Source organism: Dermacentor silvarum, chromosome 4, assembly GCF_013339745.2.
Source record: "Dermacentor silvarum isolate Dsil-2018 chromosome 4, BIME_Dsil_1.4, whole genome shotgun sequence".
Lineage (NCBI taxonomy): Eukaryota > Metazoa > Arthropoda > Arachnida > Ixodida > Ixodidae > Dermacentor > Dermacentor silvarum.
In genome coordinates, this window is record NC_051157.2 from 140,818,787 (window position 1) to 140,842,087 (window position 23,301).

A 23,301-nucleotide genomic window follows, 5' to 3' on the forward strand; every position below is an offset into this window, starting at 1 on the left:
TGTGCAGAGGTAGAATCAGCTGCGAAATGCCTGTGAAGTGTTGTGTGCCACGGTGCAATGGGAATTACAAGACAAGCCCCCAAGGTGCACGTTTTCTCGTTCCCTAAAGCCGACGAAGCAAGATAAGCGTGGGTACTTGCCATTGCACGCGAAAACGTGGTCCTGTCAACGAACTCGAGGGTAAGAAATTTTGAATGTTTTATTATTTTCCTAGTGGGTTGCTTCTGCTGTTGGATTGCAAGCCTTGCTTACAACTCCTTTGTGGCAAGAAAAGCCTACATGCGTGAAGCATAGCCGCGATGTCAGGGAGCTCTACTTATGCTAGGGTATATCTTTCTTTTGTTTAGGTGCGCGAGCATCACTGTAAAGCCGACGACATCGTTATTGATCAAGCCACCGGTCGCACAGTGACCGCGTCACTACAGAAAGGGAATGTGTGACGAGTTGTTATCGTCACAGATTCCCTTTCTGTATGCAGCGCGCTTAACGCGTCTACAAATTCGACTACTTTGAATACGTTTTACGCATTTACGCATTAGTTTTACCCCACTTAAGGTTAGTTCATTTAGTATGGGTACCAGGCCACCGAGACATCCAACTTAATGAAATAGCTGATTCTTTAGCACGAGCTTCTTTAAAAGGTCCGGCAATATCTGTGCTGCCGGCAACTGCGCATATTACTGCAGCCAGATATAGGCAGTTTTCTTTGACCGAAGACAAGGAAAGCCTCGCGTTAGCAAAATCTACAGATTTTATACATCTAAATTATCGTTGGAACCGACAGTGGTGTCCTAACCGGCAATTCGAAGTAACATTTACAAGGCTGCGTTGCCGTATTCCACAACTAAATTTTTACTTGCACAGATGTGGTCTGGCGGCATCCCCATTATGCTACCTCCGCAATGAACCAGAATCCATCGATCACTTTTTATTACTTCTTCTTTCTGGGGTTTTACGTGCCAAAACCAGTTCTGATTACGAGGCACGCCGTAGTGGAGGGCTCCGGATTAATTTTGACCACCTGGGGTTCTTTAACGTGCACTAAAACGCAAGCACACGGGCGTTTTTGCAGTTCGCCTCCATCGAAATGCGGCCGCCGGGGCCGGGATTCGATCCCGCGACCTCGTGCTCGGCAGCGCAACCCCTTAGCTGACTGAGCCACCCCGGCGGGTGATCACTTTTTATTAGCGCCGACCCGATCACTTTTTATTATCGTGTCGGCGCTTTTCTAATCATCGACAACGATGTTTGGAAATCCCACTTCGCAATCTAGGACTGCCTTTAAGCAGTTCAGTTATACTCTCACTTGGAGCCACGGTGTTAGGATATAGTCACGGGAATGTTTGCAGAGCAATTTGTAATTTTCTTTGTGACACAAAAAGATTGCCTTAATAATATTTTCTCATCTTTCCATGATTGATTTATTTATCCTTCAATAAATTATAGATTTAGAAAATTCAAAAAGTAATGTCACAAAATCACAATTACATTAGTGTTAATATTATTATTCCAAATTTACGTCTATCCTTTACTGTATTTAATTTATTATTAAATTCATATTAATACTCCTATCTAGGCAAGGCTGACTAACTTAGTATAGACTACTTAATTCTTTTATTATCGGTTCGTTTACCATCTTCAATTATTGATTTCTTTTCCTTTAATTTTTATTACTTATTTATTTCTAAAAACATTTATTTTAAATTTCGATCATAATACCACCATGGTTCGTGGCCTATCCCACACAATGGGTTGTGCCATTGATTGAGGCATCATCATCATCATCATCGCTCTCACGTTTGCGGCTTCGACCTGAGGCAGTACCGACGGTATTCCCTGATTGCCCAAGCTGCATGTCCAGAGAAGCGCCTATAGACGAGAGGACCCACAGAGCAAGCGAACACGCTTACAGGCGCTCTCAAAGCTGAAGGATGCTGTCCCAGTCATTGCCTATGTTGCTGGTTATGCTGCACACATCTCTCTGAAGAGGTTGACATGCGGCAAATGTAAAGAGCTCTTGACGATTGACAAAGACTGTCGCAGTCTCGCCCGAAGATCACATATACAGTTTTGTCAAAAAATTGTCAAGGGAGGGCTGGTTCACCCAGCAATGCCGGCTGTAAATGCTGTGGCTCACATATATATAGTGATGGGGTTTTACGTGCCAAAACCACGATCTGATTATGAGGCACGTCGTAGTGGGGGACTCCGGAAATTTGACCACCCGGGGTTCTTTAACGTGCACCTAAATCTAAGTACACGGGTGTTTTCGCATTTCGCCCCCATCGAAATGCGGCCGCCGTGGCCGGGATTCGATCCCGTGACCTCGTGCTCAGCAGCCCAACACCATAGCCCCTGAGCAACCACGGCGGGCACAATAACGTTGTCGTGGAAGAGCTTTCCAAGCGTGCGGCATTTCTAAAGCTCCAACACCAATGCCAAGGGTACATGGAACTCGCACTTCAACTGCTTAGCGACGAGGAGCCTTCAGACTTCGACGACTGTGAACAGGGACACACGAGTGAGGTGCTGCTGAAAAATGTGCTGGGTGGAGCACAAACATTCTCCTAACATGTTTTTTTCTTGCTGGCGATTTAACAACAAGTTGTCCTACCCGGGAAACAAGACTAAGAAATACATCTTAACGCGAAACCTGTGCTTGACTTCGTTTAAGAGGAAAGGTTCTCGGGTCTAACTCAGATGCCACCTATTCAAATGCATGTAAAACGCAGAAACATTTTTCTGAGATAACCCCTGGACTAATTTTAATTATATTTATTGCACTTCAGATAGAAAAGTAAATTCTAGTGACTGTTGGAAACAGAATTTCGATTTAGGGCCTGATTTCTTCAAAGAAAGTTTCAAAATTTTGTAAGTTTGCGAAAAAAAAAAAATAGAAGCACGGACTTTACAATTTCGTAGCTCTGCGCCAAGAACGGATATAGCAGTTCTGTAAACTGCATGCATTGGATCATCCAAAAGACAAATTCCATAGGTCAATTTATGTATCACGTGATTTTTTTATGTTATTTACAGGGGTTTTGCAAAACCTCTACTCTCATATTACTCGTTTTTTTTTCAGTCATGAGTCATTTATCAATTTTGTCCGCTTTACATGTACTATTAGGTACAAGTTACCGAACTGTAAAATCATTCTTTATTGCTGAGTCACAGAGCTGTAAGCATAATAGTTTACTGTTCTGAGAATTTTGGATTTTTGCCAGTTTTTATTAAACAATAGACAACGTAAATAAAAAAATTCGCAACCAACAGTCACTAGATTTTAGCTTTTTCTTTCAAATTAAACAAACCTCATCATATGTTGTGCGGTGGTTGCCGAGAAAAAGGATTTCTCCTTTCCCATGTATTTAGATAGGAGCCCCCGAGCCAAAGCTTCCTCTTAAGTAACGCCTGGCGTAAGTAAGCCCAAGACGAACATTAAGCTTCCTACGGCGCGTTCACGACAGGCGTCATTAAAATCAAGTCAAGCATGGGCTTCAATTTCAGATGCATTTCTGAATACGGGGGTAAGAAGCGGAATCTTCAAACTCTAATAAATAAATGAACAGAAAGCCGATGCATGTTTGGAAAACACCTGGCTCTCTGTTGCCCTTTTCGGCCTCACTTTATTCAGTGTATTCCACGCCTAGCCGAAAGAAGAAAAAAAATGTTGCAGTGGCTTAGCTCGGCTATGCCAGGATATACGTAGCGTCAGCAAAGGTTCAGCTGATTATTCTTAGCTTTCCTGGTTGTCTAGATTGTCAAGGATTAGCTTGATTGTCATGCTTAGTGCTGCTCCAATGACACACACAAACGCCAGTCAGAAGCGCAGCGGCTCCAGCGCAGTGTCAGACGGCGACTGCACAGCGAGCGCGCGCCGGCGCCAGTGCGTCTACCACGGCTACGACGATGTCACTCCTCTGGAATGCGTAGACCGGCGGCGGTGAGTCGCGCGCGGCGGCGGCGGAGCGCGCGAGAGGTGCCGGCTCCGGTGGCTCCGGTGAGTCGCGCGCGGCGGCGGCGGAGCGCGCGAGAGGTGCCGGCTCCGGTGGCTCCGGTGCGCAAGCCGTGTGACATCACTGATACTTGCGCATGCGCAGCACGGCTCTTGACGTGCCACGCGAAACGGGCTTGGCTAGGCCAGTGTAGCTAACGCTACAAAAAAAAAAAAAAAAGTCAGGCGAGCGCACAACTGCTATACGGACTTCTGTTGAAGCGTGCCTACGCTTACGCGGGCCCCATCCCGTCTACGAAAAATGCGCATACTCCATGCTCCAGTGACCACTAGTTTCGAGCATAGCATTGTTTAACTATGGCCTCCGAGATTATGTGCGCGGCCAGGTTTTGCTCCAGCCGTCCCATTCCCACGAAGAGAGAGGAAGTTCAGTAGCGGGCGTGGCCGGCTCCCTCTCCGCACCGCGGCGCTCGCAACCGAGGGCTTTTCATGCGTCGAGGAGGCGTTCGGGCGTCCCGGTATACTGCTGCTGCCGGTTGGATGAGGCGATAAAAATGATTTTGTACTGCTATAGGATCCCTTACTGATTTGTTGGCAATGATCGATGAAGATGTACAAGGGGCAAAGTGTGTGCTGGCGCCTATTTATTCCCAAATGCGCTCTTTTTTTTTTTTCACACACGCGCACTCCAACTACATTCACGTGGGTGTGCACAAAGGCAATATCTCTGCAAGAGTCCGTCACGTACCGGAAACGCACTGTACTTCGAAATTTTGCAGTTTTATGTATGTTTATCATTTTGGGGAGCTGCTTTCAAAGATTTGAATGAGTCGCATGCTGGTGTCGGCACTTACTATCGTCTGTGCATTTCGGCGTCGAAACAGGGCGTGAAGCAAGACGAAGCTTCATCCGCCCACAGAAACCTGCCGCAATCATTCGTGTACAGTGTACTCCGGATAAACAAAACTAGCTTAAACGGAAAGGTCGGCTAAAAGGTACAATGATATAAACTTTAGTTGGCCGCCTTGTAAACTTTATAAACGTTAAGAGGCGCAATGTTAACTGACTTCGGTTAAACGGAACCCATCTTATTCGGAACTCCGGTTAAACGGAACTTCAGTCGAAACTGCCGCCTGCCTCATCGGCGTATGGTACAGGGAAAATTCGACAAACGTGTCGAATGTCGGTGCGATAAATAATGAAGAAAATCCAATCCATCAGGCAGCTGTGGGAAAGGTAATGGAAACAAAGATGTCGAACTTGCAACAGTGCTTCTATCATTAGCTCTTCCCTTGGCAAGTATTGATCGTTAAGGAAAAAGCGAGCACTACGGAGTACGTATAGAGGATCTTGAAGTCGGGCTCCCACTAGTGCGTTGTTCACACTTCCAGGAATAAGAGGCCTTCCGATATGCTCTAGTTACCTGCTCTAAGAAGGCAGTTTAATATATTGGTGAAGTTCGTACCGAAGACATAGATATTACTCTCGCAGTATGCATTACTTTTTTTTCGTATCAGGAAATTAAGAGATGCACTTGTATGTCTGCAGTGCCATTTCGCGCGCGAGTACTGATTAAAATGATTATCACACCGAACATAAACATACTAGGCACTTTTCCACCTGTCTGCTTGTGACAAGATTATTTTATTTATTATTGCGATAGCAATTATGGGGACAAAGTGCATGCGCCTAGTGGCGGTATCTTCGTATGCGCTCTGCTTTCGACGTTTAGTTCGCGTTGAAGCGAGACGAGAGACAGCACGAATGTCAGGCGAAGACAGCGCCGGCGTTTTCACGGCGAGTTTCCGCGGTCATCGAGCGAGATGTGTTCATGTTTACCTGTGCGCGCGTGACACCGTGCTTGTCTATTTAGTTAGTAAGCGAATGTTTCCAACTTTATACGGCCAATTAACCTACTATCCTTGCTTCGTATAGCTCTCTACTAATTTGCTAATGATTGGGGGGGGGGGGGCTAACGGCATATTTCCCTTCCCCCGGTAATTACGCCTATGGCAGACGAGCACGCGCACCGGATTACACTTTTTTTGCTGGAAAGCGCGCCGAATGTGACGGCTGAACCAAACTCTGCCAGCGCCCGCAATCTCGGATGCCATGATTTAACGTACACGTTGCCTACTGCAGCGTTAGGGGGCGAAACGCCCGTATCATCATGCCCGTTACAAAAGGTATAGCCTTCTGATCAATACGTTTCACCCGTCGTGCCAATGGTTCAGCTGTCTCCACTTGGAGGCTCGTCCTCTGCTCACCAGTGCAGATATACTGAATGTAATGTTCCCTATCAAGTCAACAAGTTAACCACGCTAACATTTTTTTGTATGTTGATAGACATGCTGTGCAAATGAATTTAGCGTTTTTTTTTTTAACTCCGTAAATGGTGTTACGAAGCGGGTATTTAAAACGCATGAAGTTGAACTGATGTAGGGAAACGTTTATGCAGCGCTGCGACGTGGTTTTGTTGACACGCCATCACACCTGTATATCACAACCTGTCGATATGCTGCCCTCCATCACCTTCACTATATCATCTCACCTTCCTATCTCTACCCCGCAGCCCTGCATGAGTGGCTGACTACGACTACCAACTATAGGAGCAAGGGTACGTGGTAGGGTTTATCATATTTGCAGTCAAGTAGGCTGACAGCAGTAGCCAAGACTTAAGGCCGCCTGCTAAATATTCCACTGAGAATTATGTTTACGAAAAATTACCTAACGCGAACAAGATGAGGTCGCAAGAATTGCGCATTGTGTAGTATTGCCTCCTGTCCGCATGTTCATGTGCTCTTCTTGTGTATCTGCCTTACCAACGCTACGTGGGTATTTCAAGTTTAAGCAGGGATGTATTGTCTCGTGTATGACAAATGATTTACACCGAACTTACACCTCGAAACACGAAGAGTGGGTAACCTTTGCATACTGCTTGGATTTGGGGCGGCGATAATACCTACACTAGCTCTTAACTGAAAAAGAAAAAAAAATGTCTCCAAGGATTTCTTTCATGAAATCTTCGTAATTTTATTAAATTTTTCCTCCGTTCGGTATGAAAGCTCATGGAAGCTTTCATTACGAACGGAGGGGAAAGTTTGCCCAATGTCCTGAAAGAACTCGATGTGCCGAAATGTCATCGTTTTAAGAAAATAGACGGACTATCATGAATTATGTGAGAGCAAAGTTTCAGGACCGTCAGGTAAACATGGACTTTGCCAAAGATTTCTCAAGTTCTAGAAAGCGTTATAAGGCCATCATCTGCAATGTTTCACAGAGTGAGCAAAATGATCGAAACTGGTGATATTAAGCATTGTGCTGCGATTAAGCACAATGTTTCCGAAAGTCCTAGAAGACTACATGTGACATTAAGTTTCTATTCGGTGGAAATGGGAGCTATGTTAGCGGTGTTGCGGGGAGACAGTTCAACGTATCTGACTTAATGATGATCATTGCAAATAATTACTGAATATTCGTTTCCAGGGTACATTCAAGCGGTATTTGTCTCGTATTAGGTGTCCACAGTGGCCTAGGTGAACTGGACAAAGAATCTTGTCTACATTTTCTGAAAATAAGATGCATGTCAAGGGTGATGCGTACGCGAAGATTAAAGTGCGTGAGTTAATTAGCAGCTTTGCGCTAAATTACGTGTTCAAGAGCATCGGAGCATTACCAGTGTGTCTAGAACGGCACAAAATTTAGCCCGCTCTCCTGTGAAAGCCATACGTGCCGCAAAGATCAAATTTAGTGGAAATGGTGAACGGAATATGATTGAATTGGGGGGGGGAGGGGGGGCAATATGCTTATGCGAGAAAATATTTGTGGATAAATCACAGCCCTTCTAAACATATCTGTCAGCAAGTGTTATAAAGCCCATATATGCTGTTTCCGTGTGCGCTGAGAAAACTGTACGTCTCACGCACTTCATATTTAAATAAAAATGGAGATCATGTTAAGCATAATTTGTGTCTAAACTGATGTTTCTGGCCTAATCATGAGCTTTGCCAATAATTACTAAATACTTATTATTGCGATATATGAACACTACAGGCGCATTTCTGCCGTCGTCGTCGCCGTGATATTCCGTATAAAGTCCCACGGCGATAACATCATCACCGCGTGCCGTATGCTGTATGTGCGAGTGAAAGCGTGCGAGGGTGAGCCGACGATGATGGCTCAATCTCGCGCGCAAGAGTGGAAAGCGAGGAGGAAGCGCACCGTCTTCCGTCGCGCGCAAGGCCCTGGGGAAAGGGGGGTGGGGGGGTTGTAGGGGGCGTTCTACTCCGGCGGCGGCTGAATATGGCCCGGCCGCCCAGGCCCTATCTTGAAAGCGATATGCGATGGGGACAGAGTGCTGATAGCTTCGTGCGCGCTGTGTTCTCGCCCCTTAGTTTGCGTTGAAGCGGCAGGCAGCACAAAGGTCAATTCGCTCGCTCTGCCGCCGCGCTTTCTCCATCCAGCGCTTTGACAGTGAGTGTGCGCGGTCATCTAGTGAGATGTGTTCATGTTTTCTAGTGCGCGCGTGTCGTCGTGCTTGTTAATTTAGTTAGTAAGCGGATGATTGCAAGTTTATACAGCCGATCCAACTACTATCCTAACTTCGTACAGCTGTCTACTAAATTGCTATCGCAATCGATGCTTCGCCTTTCGGGCGAAAATGCGACCTTTTCTCACAATATTTTCATAATTTGTGCGATGCGCTCGTAGTGCCATGGACGAACTAAACGAGTTGCCTTGTTTATATTTTTTGAAGAGCGAACGCAGGCTACGGGTGAGATGCAGGCAGAGTTCAAGGAATGTAGGTATTTCTTTGCAGTAAATTACTAGTGCTCCAGAGCGCCATAAGTGTGTAAGATGGAGGATTGACTTAGCTGTACTGGAAAACTGATAACGCCAAGGTAAAAGATGATTGATGTAGCGGGAACATTAAGGCTGGTGCTGATGTACAAGTGAAGGTAAAAGCCCGCAAATACACGCAAAATTGCCGCGCGACTGGCCGCTCGAGGCACTTTGCGTGTATTCGTGGGCTTCTTTCACGCTCGAAAAAACACCTTTATGTCGCACGTATTAGGCAACATGAAGCTGTATCGGTGAGCTTTTCATGTTGCTCTACAATTTTCGCATTGACTCTTTTCATCTAATTATAATATTTGATAAGTTTATTAATTAATTAAGACTAATTATGTAGGTAGGCGGAATCCAAAAAATAATCTGAGCATCTCCAAGCGATGGCAAACAACATTAGCTTGGTTCTGTACAGCCACGTCGCATTCACACATTTTTAAATCTTGGTGCATGATAGTTTGGACACTCGACACTGTTTATAGTACGTATGTCGCAGGCGTTCATTGGACTAAACCGCGTTACCGTAGAAACATTGTACCGCAAAACACGGGTTTTCGTTCTGGCGACGTTCATTGATGAAATAACTATTTGCAATGCATCATGAAATCCCGCCGTCGCTATGATTTAAGTTTTTTGGAGATTAAGACAGAAGTTGCATCGCATCCAAAAGCGTATACTTTGGCAGACGCGCAACAAAAATTAAACATCAATAGCTACACGGAACTCTTTATTACACGGAACGTTAACCGTGTAACGAAGAGAACGTGCTGTTTTAAAAGGTTCTCAAAACTGTTTTTTTTTTCGTCATAATAGTTAATTGTGCAGAAATAGCGGATGGTCAGTGTAGTTGCTATTGACAACTTTTGGCGCTGCCTGGTTTGTATCACAAATAATGTAACAGAACTACTTACCAAGTCATTAGAACGATCAAATCAGACTGCTTCATGCGTGGGTTTGCGGATATATAGTCAAACAATAGCTTTGCCGTAGCCTCCGCTTGGAGTCGATTATCATGTGTCCGCTTTGAGTATGTTTCGATTGTCTGGAAGAAGTTTTCTTGTTAAGCGTGTTGACGCCATTACATGAGATGTTTCCGCAATCGGAACATTGACGTCGTCATAACACTTACTTTAAATGACTTTTGTATACCCGTCACAACTATCGTGGCAGGGGGTTCAAGCTTTCGCAGCAGCAGATTCGCCTGGAAGTCAAACATACGCAGAAGTATATTATTTGTCGTTCGATCGTGATGTCACGAAAATAACTTTACATTGCAAGTACGCCGTTTCTAAAAGATGCGCAATACACTCAAAGAAGGTGTGTCAAGATACCAAAGTTCGGTAGAAGCACTGCACTGAATGTGACAATATGGATCTGCTTTTGTAAATGAACCTTGAACAACTGCGTAAGAAGAAAACCATATAAACCCAAGAGATAATGTGAGAGCAGGACAGTCACAGCATTAATCCCTGTAGAGGCTTGATATATACGCGTAGTATACGCAGCACAAGAAAAAAAAAGCTCTCGGTTCCGTAAGCTTGCCTGCTTGCCAGTAGTTCCATAATCCACTTTCCATGTGCTGTGTGATATTACAGATGCAGTGATGAGCTGGTGACGCTCAGCTGCAGCCCCCTATTGACATCAACACAATGGCCCAGGCTGTTCCACGATATATTTTGCTCTCAGGGAGTACAACTCAGCACATCCACTCATATTACACCGTCGATCAACAATGGTCTCGGACCTCGTCGACAACTGTCGTCAGACTTGTCAACAACTCGGACGGGCGTCTTTATTTTTCACAACGGGAGCAGTTACGCGTTCAAAAGTAGGCTTGCCCTGTCCTGCTATCCGTCAATTCCGTTGTGCTAGCCCGTGCCATCGTCGACGCTATTTCGTCGTCAAGCCGCCTCCACATCTTGACCATCGTTATCGCCACAGAAGAAAACTTTGCCTACAAGTGGCACCACTAGTATTCCAACTCATACCACTGTAGACATACGCACTACGTAGCCAGAGGCACTATTCCTATCACACAGCAACAGCACATGACAATTACTCCACGCTTTTCTATCTGTATAGACTGCCAGAGTGTGGGTGTTCGTGCGTGCATTTCGGAGAGCACAACAAGCAGTAATATAGCGGATGAGGATCCCATTGTGGGGATTGCGTATAAGTTGTCCTTGGCACGATGGCGCTGTAGTGGCGCACAACTCTTCGCCATCATGCTTGTAAGAGCGTGGTCGGCGGCACAAAGACGCGTACATGACCATGATGGGGATCATGATATTATTAGTGAAGGCGGTCGGCCAATGGCATAAACCACTTACGAACGGAAAGTGTCGTGAATGCGGACCAAGCTGGTCAGTGGAAAAACAATGTCGAAAGCATTGGTGGCGTCATTGCCGACAACGACGTGACAACGACCGCGCCAATAGATTTTTCACAGAGTAGCCCGCAAGATAAACAGCCGCCAAGTGCCTATAGTATATCAACAGGGAAAATGTACAGGGAAATGATTTCGCTCAAATCGCGCATCGTTTTACTCATAGCACCAGTTGTAGAAGAAATAGTGGCCTCTGAGATGGATAATTCCAGACCGGGAACTTGAAAACGACGCATTGAGCCTGGAAAGCAGAAAGTCTTAAACGCAGAATATGCATCATTGCCGGCAGCTTATGACGCAAATTTTCGCAAACGCTGAAATTCCCGAATGTTACAAGGAAGCTTTATGGTTCAATGTCATCTCAAGTTCGACGTTAGCGATGCGTAAGGCAAGTTGGTGCTTGGACGTTGTCTTTCTTTACTAATGGAAACCGACAACTTGACTGTTTCTCACTGCTTCTAGCAATTTATTACGCTGATTACAAAGCAACCTCGGTATCATAAAAAAACGGAAACAAACATGACGACCAACATTTTATAAATCAGATACTTTCAAGTAATAAAAACATAGATCACTTCGAGCAAAAATAAATTAACCCCTTTGCCGAACATCATCGAACATGAGGTTCCAGCTATACATTCGAACTAAATAAATCTACTCTACTTAAATATGGGCAGTCCGAGATTTCTAAAGCCAGTGCACGTATTTCTCATTTCATAAAATGTATTACTATATCATACGAGAAAGAATCTGTGTACACTACAACGAAAATAAAGTGCCAAATTAATTATCTAAACAACACTTTACTGTCTATATCCCACAATTGATATTTATCGTTTATCTGTTTAATATATCTCATTTTTTCCAAATTCCTTCGTTAAATTAATACCATTATTCGACCACTGCCCTCCCCTACAATCCAACCACACGAATAGAGAGTTTTAAATTAGGGTGACGCAAGCGTTGGGGCCCCCTAATCTAAACCTATTAGCGCTGGCTTCTTGGCCATGCCCCCCCCCCCCCCCCCCCCCCGTATGTGGTAGCACAGCTAATTGACAAAAAAAATCATTCTGGAGTTTTATGTGGCAAACCACGATATTACTGTGAGGCACGCCGTAGTGGGTACTCCGGATTACTTTTGACCACTTGAGATTCTTTAACGTGAACCCAATGCACGTTACGCGGGTGATTTTGCATTTCGCCCCCATCGAAATGCGGCCGCCGCGGTCGAGATTAATTCTCGCGCCCTGGGACTTAGCAGCCCAACGCCATATTCCTCTACGCCACCACGACAGGTCAGCTGTTGAATCGTCAAACATACAAGCAAAAACAAGATGCCGGTCCTCAATGGGGACATTCCTGTGTCTTCCTAGTGTTATGTTGAACTAAAGAATTTACTGTACCTGTCAGCTATTTTGCGCATTTAGAGTATGATCAGCACTTCTTTTGCAAAGCTATTGGCACATATATGCATAGTGACTGATATTTATTTCAACACACCATGCGTTTCTGGTTTACTATGCTTTTATATTTTCTGTATTCCACCTTTGCGAACTCTTAAGTTGTTTTTCTGCAAGTGTGACTTATCGTCTATTACTTGTCTATTTTCTTGTAAACTGAACTTCCCCTTTAATTCTACTTTCGGCTTTGTTTCTTTCTGGCTCATATGCAACGTCCTTTGATTGGAGCATTGTTCAGAGACCACGGATGTGACATGCGACGCGTACATTGAAAGCATCCGCATCACGATATTTTCTTGCAATTTGGCATCGTGTTACTTTATTCGTACTCAAACTCAGTAGCGCGTCGAAACTGCGCCAACATCTCAAGAAACGTGCCTGTTTCGAGAGAACATTTTTGTGCACTGACGACGTTCAACGATTATGGCATAACCCCATACATACGAAAGTTTCCTTAATTTCTATAACCGCGGAGCTCAGGCGGACATATTTATCGCGTATACGTGTGATCTCTGGCCGACTCTCTTGTATCATATTAGCTGAAGCCGAAACACAAGACATGTAGGGCGCTGTTGACCAGCGTTTTAGCACTTCCACCTCAGCAGCTCATAATGGCTGCCTAAGCAGGTAGTAACACCCTATTTTCTCAAAAGAAAAGCATAAGAAAAGGAAAGAAGAAAAAAAAAAGACTTATGCTCGAAACTAACTCTGTGCTATTTTGTGGCTTCGGGGACCTTTTGACGCAGCAGGACGAATCAGTTACGTGAGCTACGACGTCAAAGTATACATGAGGTCACTGGCTCAGCCAAAAATAGTCGAGGGCATGGGCCCATTTGTAATTTTTGTTTCCTTAGGGGGTTCGCAAAAAGAAAATACTTCTCAAACATAACCATCCCCCGCGTGGTCAACGCACCGGCTTCCGCATTTGCTATGTGAAAGCCTGGTGAGGGGCCTTTCTTCACCAACATGCATGCACAAACAATAAAACTATTGGGCCTCTCCTCGCCTGGCTAATGAGAGTTGCCGTGTAGTCCATAGTATCCAGCTTTAGTTCTCTCATCTTTCCGGTGAGCGAGTTGTCGAGCATAATGTAGGTCTCGATGTTATATCTCGATGGTAAGCTCCTTTCTGTAAACGACAGAATGAATGATTACTCTGTCACTTACGTGGGGCCACTCAGTAGCTAGGAAGTAAAACTTTTATATACGACCCACCATTCAATTTAATGGCTCCATCTTGAAAATGCTCCATCGCTGGAACAAGAAATCACGCATTAAATTCCGCATTATGAAAAGAGGTCCGAATGTCAAAATGCAAACAGCGTAAGACTCATTTCTATACTTTTTCCTTAGAAGGGTACCGTGGGTACCCAGCACCTCCACCAATTTGTTACGCTGCGGAAGTCACATATACAGGTGTATTTACGATATATAGAAGAGAGGCAACGATACATTAACAAGATGGCTGGTGAGACCGATTCTACCTCTACTCGTTTTCTTCGATCTAGCGCTGCTCTTGGTTGCACCGTAACAATGTGTAGCAATGTTAGCTATTCCTAAAGAGGGGGAATAAAACTTTAGCATACGCCTGGTGGCGTGGAGCAGAGGTAGAATACCCGGCCTCAAATCTGAAGGTCGTAAGTTCGTATCCTACTCCAGTCCACCACATTTTCAGGCATGGAGTGGTGCCTGACACTGGCAAGAAAAATACATTGCCGAGAGCTAGTGGGGCTATAATAGTTCAGGCGCAACCAAACTAGGAAGGCCCACTAAGCTTCATCAAGGTCACTCCCTCACCAAAGCAGGAATTGGCCTCCCTGGTGCAGTATTCGGCCACTACCTCCCTCATGACTCCGACAATTAACCCATGGCCCTCAGTCCCCAGTGGCTGCGGAGCACCTGACCAAGGCGGCGGTCAGACCTGCTACGCGGCAGAAGGTGCTAAGAATCTCTGGGTCCGGACAGACCGCCAATGGAAACTGAACCTGGCAACTTTCAACACGCGCACCCTCTCGAGTGAGGCTAGCTTAGCAGGACTATTGGAAGAATTATCAGGCATTGCCTGGGATATTATTGGCCTTAGTGAGGTTAGAAGAACTGGTGAGGCTTACACCGTGCTGACTAACGGCCACGTCCTCTGCTACAGAGGTCTTCCAGACAAGAGAGAATCCGGGGTAGGATTTCTAGTCCATAACAACATAGCGGGCAACATTGATGAATTCTACAGCATTATTGAGAGGGTAGCAGTCGTCGTAATAAAGCTGAATAGGAAGTACAAAATGAAAGTAGTGCAAGCCTACGCCCCAACCTCTAGCCACGATGATGAAGAAATAGAACAGTTTTATGAAGATGTTGAATTAGCAATGAGAAAGGTGCAAACTCAGTATACTGTAGTCATCGGCGACTTTAATGCAAAAGTGGGCAAAAAGCAGGTTGGTGAGCAAGCAATTGGCAACTACGGCATCGATTTTAGGAATGCAAGAGCAGAGATGTTAGTAGAATTCGCGGAAAGGAATAGGCTCCGAATAATGAATACCTTCTTGACTAAGCGCAGCAACAGGAAGTGGACCTGGAAAAGCCCTAATGGGGAAACAAGGAATGAAATAGATTTCATACTCTCTGCCAATCCAAGCGTAGTGCAGGATGTAGAAGTGCTAGGTAAGGTAAAGTGTAGTGACCATAGGTTAGTGAGGTATAGGATTTCTCTCAATTTGAAGAGAGAAAGAGTGAAATTAGTCAAGAGGAAACAGGCCAACCTAGAGGCAGTAAGGGTAAAAGCAGACCAATTCAGGCTGGTGCTCGCAAACAAATATGCAGCTTTAGAAAATGAAGATAAAGACAACATAGAGGTAATGAATGAAACCGTAACTAGGTTGATCTCAGAAGCAGCAATTGAAGTGGGAGGTAAGGCACCAAGGCAAACAGTAGGTAAGCTCTCCCAAGGAACAAAGGAACTAATAAAGAAACGACAAAACATGAAAGTGTCTAACTCAAGAGATAAGATAGAAGTCGCTGAACTGTCAAAACTGATCAACAAGAAGTAAGGGATATTCGAAATTATAACGTGGGAAAGATTGAGGAAGCCGTAAAATATGGACGCAGCATTAAATCAGTAAGAAGAAAGCTTGGCATAGGACAAGGCCAGATGTATGCACTGAAAGATAAGCATGGTAATATTATCAGCAATTTCGATGATATAGTAAAAGCAGCGGAAGAATTCTACACTGACCTGTACAGTGCCCAAAACAGCCAAGATACTTTCATTCGAAATAGTGATGAACCGGTTACAGAGGCTCCTTCTATATCTAGCGATGAAGTTATAAGCGCCTTGAAAGACATGACCAGGGGAAAAGCTCCTGGAGATGGAATAACAGTAGATTTAATCAAAGATGGAGGAGATATCATGTTTGAAAAGCTTGCGGCCCTTTATACGCAATGCCTCACAACTTCAAGTGTACCAGAGAGCTGGAAGAACGCCAACATTATACTAATCCATAAGAAGGGAGACGTTAAAGAATTGAAGAATTATAGACCCATTAGCTTGCTTTCAGTATTGTATAAAATATTCACCAAGATAATTTCCAATAGAATCAGGGCAACACTTGACTTCAGCCAACCAAGAGAAAAGGCTGGCTTCAGGAAGGGATATTCTACGATGGATCATATCCATGTCATCAATCAGGTAATCGAGAAATCTGCGGTATACAATCAACCTCTCCATATGGCTTTCATAGATTATGAAAATGCATTTGATTCAGTAGAGATACCAGCAGTCATAGAGGCATTGCGTAATCAAGGAGTACAGGAGGCATACGTGGATATCCTAGCAAATATCTACAAGGATTCCACAGCTACCTTGGTTCTCCACAAGAAAAGTAGAAAGTTACCTATCAAGAAAAGGGTCAGGCAAGGAGACACAATCTCTCCAATGCTATTCACTGCATGCTTAGAAGACTGAGTATTCAAGCTCTTAGACTGGGAACGCTTAGGAGTGAGGATCAACAGCGAATATCTCAGCAACCTTCGGTTTGCAGATGACGTTGTCCTATTCAGCAACAATGGAGACGAATTACAGCAAATGACTGAGGACCTTAATCGAGAAAGTGTAAGAATTGGGTTCAAGATGAATATGCAGAAGACAAAGATAATGTTCAATAGTCTGGCAAGGGAACAAGAATTCAGGATCGCCAGTCAGCCTCTAGAGTCTGTAAAGGAGTACTTTTATCTAGGTCAATTACTCACAGGGGAACCTGATCATGAGAAATAAATTCACAGAATAATAAAATAGATAGATAGATAAACTTTAATCCAAAGATGGTTTTGTCTTGCCCCAATGGGGCATCGCTAATGGTCGGGGCCCCTAGTCCAGGGCTCCGCTGGCTCTTGCCATCTTCTCTGCTCTCTGGATCAGCTTGAGCTGGTCGTCGAGGGCCGAGCTGGACAGCAGTGCCTCCCATTGCTCCCTCGTGGTGTTCGTGTCATGGTGTTCTATGTTGTGTAGCGTGCACTCCCACGTAATGTGGTATAAGGTTATTGGGTTGGAGTGCATACGGCAGGCATTGCCAAATCCTGACTGGGAGCTTACCACTGTCGTTGAAAAGAAAAGTGTACAATGACTGCATTCTACCGGTGCTAACATATGGGGCAGAAACCTGGAGGTTAACAAAGAAGCTCGAGAATAAGTTAAGGACCGCACAAAGAGCAATGGAACTAAAAATCTTAGGACTAACGTTAAGAGACAGGAAGAGAGCGGTGTGGATCAGAGAACAAACGGGGATAGCCGATATTCTAGCTGACATTAAGCGGAAGAAATGGAGCTGGGCAGGCCATGTAATGCGTAGGATGGATAACCGATGGACCATTAGGGTTACAGAATGGATACCAAGAGAAGTGAAGCGCAGTCGAGGTCGGCAGAAAACCAGATGGGGTGATGAAGTTAGGAAATTTGCAGGAGCAAGTTGGAATACGCTAGCGCAAGACAGGGGTAATTTGAGATCGCAGGGAGAGGCCTTCGTCCTGCAGTGGACATAAAATATAGGCTGATGATGATGATGATTATCATGATGATACGCGTATATTTAAATACTGTCGACAGCGTTTTCCTTTAGATCTGATCGCATTCCATCACTGCAATGGCTACATATATTTGTGGCGGTTTAGTTTTATTGGTACGAAGAACATTGAGGCTCACTTCTTGGTTCATAATTCTTTTATTAGTTTAGTTATGCAGTGAATGGTCGGGATGTGCAAAGTGCCTGTACTTGTGCATGTTCAACCAATTGTGTGTAGCAGCCGTGAATTCATATCTTGATATGTCAATGCCATGCATCTCGTCTTGGCTGATATCGAAGCCCCCATATACACCTTCCGCGTGTGCTTACAGTGTTCAACATAGATTCGACTTCCTGGTGTGTGTGCTTAATTAGGAGTTGATATGCTATGCCTTGTGCACAAGCGCGCGTGTTTTACAGCATTTTCCACGGCTGCGTTCCGCGAGTGGGGTTGAGCAGCTAGATTTTGTACGTTTTATTGCAAGTAGTCTGAACTGCCGCGTAGTTTCTCGATAAGTTTTGTGTAGTCATTCTCCTTTAATTTTGTCTGTTCATAAATCAGACTTTCCTCCTTGTGTAAAGTGAAGTAACTTTTCGCAGGCTTTGTCACGAGTGTCGGAGTCAAGGACACAAATAAAATAAAGATTACCACCGCTCCTCGCTCCTCTATTCTGATTGCCCCCCGCCTAAAAATTTAGACCTCAATAATTTCAATTCTTGGGGAAACCCCTCACGACGTCACTGACGGTAAGCCCGCAGTCCGCCGTTGTCCCTCGCGTTCGATGTCTCGAGTTCGGCGTGGTTAGCTGAATTCGCCCGCTATTGCCGCTTGCGATTCTTCGAAATTAAATTGCTTCAAAATTAAATCTGTCCGTCGTAAGACAACGAATGACTCATACCCCCTTAAGCAATGGCTCATAACCCCGTAAACGCGGCCTCCCCATTACGACGACAGAAGAGAAGTGAAATTTTACGCTCGAATGAAGAGCGGCAACGCAGCCAGCTGTGGAAGAATTGACGACGACGAACGCGGGAGCAGTGGCACGAGCGCAACCCTAGGGGCGCCAACGAGCCAGCTGCGAAAGAAGACAATGACGTTAACAGTGTGTTCAGAGGGGCTGGTTGGTTCATAATTATAGAATACAGAAACAGAGTGACACAGGATGAGTAATAACACAGGACAGAACGCTGCCTGTACTCTTCCTGTGCTCTTCACTCGTCCTGTGCCGCGCTGGTTCTTTATTTTTCTAAAGATGACGACACTCGAGCCAATGCTGGTGATGATAGCTTTCTGTACACAGGCGATTTCGCAATATAGCCATTTCGCCTAGCGATTTCGCCTAGCCACTTGCATGCTCGTGCAAACGAGACCAGCCTCGCTGGTATTAACACAAGGTGTAAATGACCAAAAAATTTAATTCAGAATAGCAAGGTAATGAATTTAATGGCATATTTTTTAATTAGCCTGCCATTTTAGAGACACCGAAGCACTTCGTTTACTGTGAGCCGCAGTACTTCTTACGTTTTCTTTTTCTACTAGTATATCTGCACACAGATACAAAAAGTCACAGGCCTGCGCGGCACACGCAGCACAATCACAGCGGAAAGCTGGTTGAGCGGCGCAAGAGTAGCTCCAATTTCGGCACCACGCCCAACAAGGTCTTCGCGGCTAAGTGTCTTGGCCTCGATTTTGACGAGAACGATCTGAACTGTCCGCCCGGCGTAGGCGTCGACGGCGAGCTGCGGCTTGCAATGCTCTCTGCACAGCAGTCTACTGAGCCCGATGATGCCTGGTTGTAGCCGCGCACGTAGCTCTACGATTCGCTTCTTCAGCAGCGGTTCGTACCTTGCGAGGAGACGCCATAACGTGTACCGAAGAGGTACCCAGAATACGTGGCGCACATCTAACATCGTGATAGCGTTGATTGCGCGCCTCGTCTGAATCGCATCTCGTCGCACGCGGCGGTTGCAGGCACGTTAACTAGATGGCGCCACCATACGGGCGGAGGCTCGGGTCGTCTGCGCCTGCGCGCGTGCCTATAGGGCGTATATAAAGGGAATTTTTCTTCTGCCTGATAGCAAGCGCTTGCGTGGCTGAGTGGTAAAGTAACCGACTCCCACGCAGCGGGCCTGGGCTCGATTCCGCGGCGGAGAGCGGGTACTCATTATTCGCATTTCCGGCGATAGCGGTTGCGGGGCCGGGGGTGGCGGCGGCGGCATCATCGCGACCAGAAACGGCTATTGGAATGAGCCCATAACAGCTTACGCTGTAAAACAGTTTCGCGCCCTCCCGTCTTCCTCACTGGCAACATAGCACCACAACGGAGTCAGATTAAGGCATTCATGTCCGACTAGCATGGACGCCGTCGCTCGAGCACTCGCTGCTGTTGCCATTGCTACGCCGCACACTTAAGCGGACACGAAGTGACACACGGGAGCGCTCCCGTGTGTCACTTCGTGTCTGCTTCAAACACCACACTGGACATAGCAGGCTCACAAGGATACAAAAGCCGGATTTTACGTACATATTGCACAAGTCGAGGTCACGCAACACGAAAGCACAGCCAAAAACCTTCGCCGACATCGCAAGTCACCAGGCAGCTAGCTTCGGGTGCAGCTGGTTTGTTCGGTTGCAGCCGGTTTCCCTTATCCTCTGCCTTCATTCCGCATCCTACTTTTCATCTGTCAATCGCCGACCGGGCTACTGGTAGATACCCAAGGATTCAGCCGACAAGGAGAAAACCGTTTTTGTGACAACAGGGTGGCTCGTTTGAATTCAACGTCATGCCGTTTGGTTTGTGCAACGCGCCTGCGACATTTGAGAGGTTTATGGAGACGGTACTGTGCGGCCAGAAATTGGAGATTTGCTTATGTTACCTTCAAGATGTGAGTTTTGGGCGCAAATTTGCAGAGCACAGTCATCGACTCGACGTTGTTTGGACGTGCCTTGACCAAGCTGTCCTTATCCTCAACTCGAAGAAATGTCACTTTGTCCACTGAGAGGCGCTGATGCTTGGACATCTAGTCGACAGGCACCAGACCCACAAAATGTCCTGCAGTTAGTGACCTTAAACAACCGCAGTCACAACGCGAACGGAAAGTTTTTCTTGGGTCGGTGCTTGTACTTTTGACGTTCTGTGCCAAACTTTTCCGATACTGCCTACCCTCTGACTTTGTTGCCGCGCAAGGATATGCTTTTCACCTGGACAGCGCAATGCGATCACTTGTTTCGTCAACTGAAGCTCCTGCTCTCTTCCATACCCATACTTCGTCATTTGGCCCCTCTGCCAAACCGAGTTGTATACCGACGCTAGGGGAATCTCCTTCGGTCCCGTCCTCGTCCAGCGTCTTGTTGACGCCAAACATTCCATTGCCTACGCCAGCCGTTCATTGAGAGTCCGAGCAGAATTTCACCGTCACTGAACAAGAGTGCCTCGCTGTTATTCTTGCCGTCCATAAGTTTCGTCCATATCTGTACGGCCGCCGCTTTACAATCGTTACCGATCACCATTCACTATGTTGGCGGTTGGTCTCCACGACCCGTCGACCGCCTTGCTCGATGGGCACTACGCTTGTAGCAATTTGACTTGGCAGTTCGTTACAAGAGTGCAGACGCCGACTCTCTTTCGAGGCTCCCTCTACCAAGAACTGCATGTGAGACCGACAATTTCGATGAGTTCCTGGCCGCCATCAACAATTAACATTCTTTTTCCCGAACTGGCCACTTTCCAGGAAAAGCAGTGAAAGGACCACAGCCTGGATACCTTCTTTGCCTCATCTGCTGAGCCGAGAGGTAACAATGGCTTTATCGTTCAAGATCGCCTGCTCTACTAAAAGAATTATGCAGCTGATGGTGCCCGCCCTCTCTTAGTCATCCCTAAGAACTTGAGAAACTCACGTGCTCCATGCTATGCACGATGACGCGGCCGCTGGGCACATGAATTTCACTAGAATAGAACCTCGCATTCAGGGCCGATTCTGCTGGCCTAGTATGCGACAGAATACACAAAAAAAGAGAAATATATTCATTTGTGACAAGTCCCAACAATTCGAGCGCCCTAATAGGGCTCCGGTGGAACTTTATCATACTGTAACACTACCATCATCTCCTTACGAAATGCACGCCGGGGTGGCTCAGTCAGCTAAGGCGTTGCGCTGCTGAGCACGAGGTAGCGGGATCGAATCCCGGCCGTGGCGGCCGCATTTCGGTGGAGGCGAAATGCAAAAACGCCCGTGTGCTTGCGTTGTAGTGCACGTTAAAGAACCCCAGGTGGTCAAAATTAATCCGGAGCCCTCCACTACGGCGTGCCTCATAATCAGAACTGGTTTTGGCACGTAAAACCTCAGAAAGAAGAAGAAAATCTCCTTACGAAATGGTTGGAGTAGAACTTCTCAGTCCTTTCCTGTGCTAGTTCTACGCACAGACCTAGTAGCACAGACCTAGTCCAACGACACGCGTTGGACTACAGTCTGTGTCATCCAACTGACGCGATATGCTGAAACCGCAGCGATACCAAAGGCCACGGCAATATATGTTTCCTGTTTCCTCCTGTCCTCCGTTACACTGCGTCATGAACCACTCCTCCCCCCCCCCCTCCCATATTTTTGTGAGCGACCATGCTCGCCAGTTTGCGGTCGACGTAGTCGAACAGTTCTTGCGTCTATGTGCCAGTCAGTTTCACCAGGCGACTCCTGATCACCCACAGGGCCTCGTCGAGCGCACTAACAGAACTTTGACCAACATGATTTCGATGTACGTAGATACCAAGCACAAAAATTTGGATTACATCTTGCGTTTTAACACGCATGCTTGCAACACTGCAAATAAGGAAACCATCGGTTACAGCCCCTCCTGTCTTCTTTATCTTAGGCCACCCTGCAGATTCCTTAACACCATTCTGTCTGTTCATCCTCATGCGGACTCTTCTATCAGCCGCGCTGAGGAAACTCTCAGCCGCGCTGAGGAAGCACGTCGCAAAGCTCAGCTCCGTACGTTGGCGTCCCAGGACCGCTCCAAGATCAGCTATAATTCACGGCATAAGGATGTGCATGTGCTACGACAAGGAGCACACAGTACTGCTTTGGTCACCACTTTCGCATGTGCGGCCAGTGCCAGAAGTTTCTGGCTTGTTACACCTGGCCTTTTGTCATCACCGATCATCTAAGTGATGTGACCGCTTCGATTGCTCGTCCCATGTCTCATGGCTGCCGTTCTCTGAAGACGCCGCTTGTTCACATCGCCCGCCTGAAGCGCTGTCATCCCCGTGACTTTGAGTGCACGTAACAGTTATTCATCCAGCGGGATTCGTCTGCGAAGGGAGGAGTATTTCGCTAGAGGGACAGCAAGAAAGGAAGGAGAGGAGGATGAAGTGCGCGCGTCTTTGGAACGGATCGGTGTCGGCGCGGCAACCCTTTTCCCATTTTCATCAATTCATCTTTAAATAAACGCACCCCAGTCGTAACAATATATTCATTCTATAATGACCATTCATTTGTCGTTCGAATGTCCGCAAAATGTCCCATGGTGGATGGCACGCGAAAAAGGAAGTGGTTGGATTGGGAGGGCCGGAGAAGAGAAGAGGGGGGTGGGGTGCGGTGCAAT

At 46.1% G+C, this 23,301-nt stretch overlaps 1 protein-coding gene across 1 annotated transcript in view; it reads right to left on the reverse strand.

Annotated features, from left to right (window-relative positions):
- LOC119448316 (venom metalloproteinase 3-like) overlaps window positions 1–23,301 on the reverse strand; it is a 78,416-nt gene that overhangs the window by 42,202 nt on the left and 12,913 nt on the right. The window contains exons 5-8 of the mRNA XM_049666142.1: window positions 13,864–13,902; window positions 13,656–13,777; window positions 9,933–10,004; window positions 9,715–9,845 (exon numbers count right to left, since the gene is read on the reverse strand). Coding sequence (XP_049522099.1) covers window positions 9,715–9,845; window positions 9,933–10,004; window positions 13,656–13,777; window positions 13,864–13,900 — 362 coding nt within the window. The 5' untranslated portion in view covers window positions 13,901–13,902. The remainder of the gene's footprint in view (window positions 1–9,714; window positions 9,846–9,932; window positions 10,005–13,655; window positions 13,778–13,863; window positions 13,903–23,301) is intronic.